General features: G+C 30.2%; 1 protein-coding gene and 1 long non-coding RNA gene across 2 annotated transcripts in view; one reads left to right on the top strand and one right to left on the bottom strand.

The window, feature by feature from the left end:
* Positions 1-90, bottom strand: part of LOC113465081 (uncharacterized) — a 3,708-nt gene extending 3,618 nt beyond the window's left edge. The window contains exon 1 of the long non-coding RNA XR_003389908.1: positions 41-90. This is a non-coding gene — a long non-coding RNA (uncharacterized LOC113465081). The remainder of the gene's footprint in view (positions 1-40) is intronic.
* Positions 1-610, top strand: part of lqfR (clathrin interactor lqfR) — a 12,141-nt gene that overhangs the window by 5,817 nt on the left and 5,714 nt on the right. The window contains exon 2 of the mRNA XM_018034773.2: positions 79-158. Coding sequence (XP_017890262.1) covers positions 79-158 — 80 coding nt within the window. The remainder of the gene's footprint in view (positions 1-78; positions 159-610) is intronic.

The following is a 610-nucleotide window of genomic DNA, read 5'->3' as shown; positions in this document are numbered from 1 at the left end:
TAGCTATCGCTTACTAGTTATTAAGAATATCTATACATACTATTAATGTATTAATCTAAATGAAATTTGATATTTTAGGACCAATGTAGTTATGAACTACACGGAAACAGAAGCCAAAGTCCGGGAGGCAACAAACGACGATGCCTGGGGCCCAACTGGTACATACTTTCATGACCACTTCCCTGCTTAAGAATAGATTTGTCAATAAGAGAATGCTTAATTTTAAGACTAGACAGCGGATTTGCGATTGGAGATTAAAAATAGAAGAGAAAATGCACTTCAGATTCCCCTTTTCATAATTTAAGCAATATGCATTTCTTTATTTAGTATTTATGCGTCATATGCAACGTTTATATTTTCAACACATTCAATTGTTTCATGAATGTATAAAATTCGCAGGTCTAACAATGACTAAGTATTTTATCGCAAAAATATAATTTGATGAAAAGCTGAAACAGTTATTGATCGAACGTTATTTATGTTGACGGTACACTATTTTTATACAAGAAGCTGTGTGTAAGATGTTCATATTTTTGTTAGGCAATATTATAAATTCAATTTGTAAAGACAGAGCAAAATGATTTTTAATAATAAATTAAATAATTGGTTA

This window comes from Ceratina calcarata, unplaced genomic scaffold, assembly GCF_001652005.2.
Source record: "Ceratina calcarata isolate Rehan_Ccalc_2016 unplaced genomic scaffold, ASM165200v1 scaffold804, whole genome shotgun sequence".
In the NCBI taxonomy this organism is placed as follows: Eukaryota; Metazoa; Arthropoda; class Insecta; order Hymenoptera; family Apidae; genus Ceratina; species Ceratina calcarata.
The sequence above is the reverse complement of the archived record's forward strand: the minus strand, read 5'-3'. Positions and strand labels throughout refer to the sequence as shown.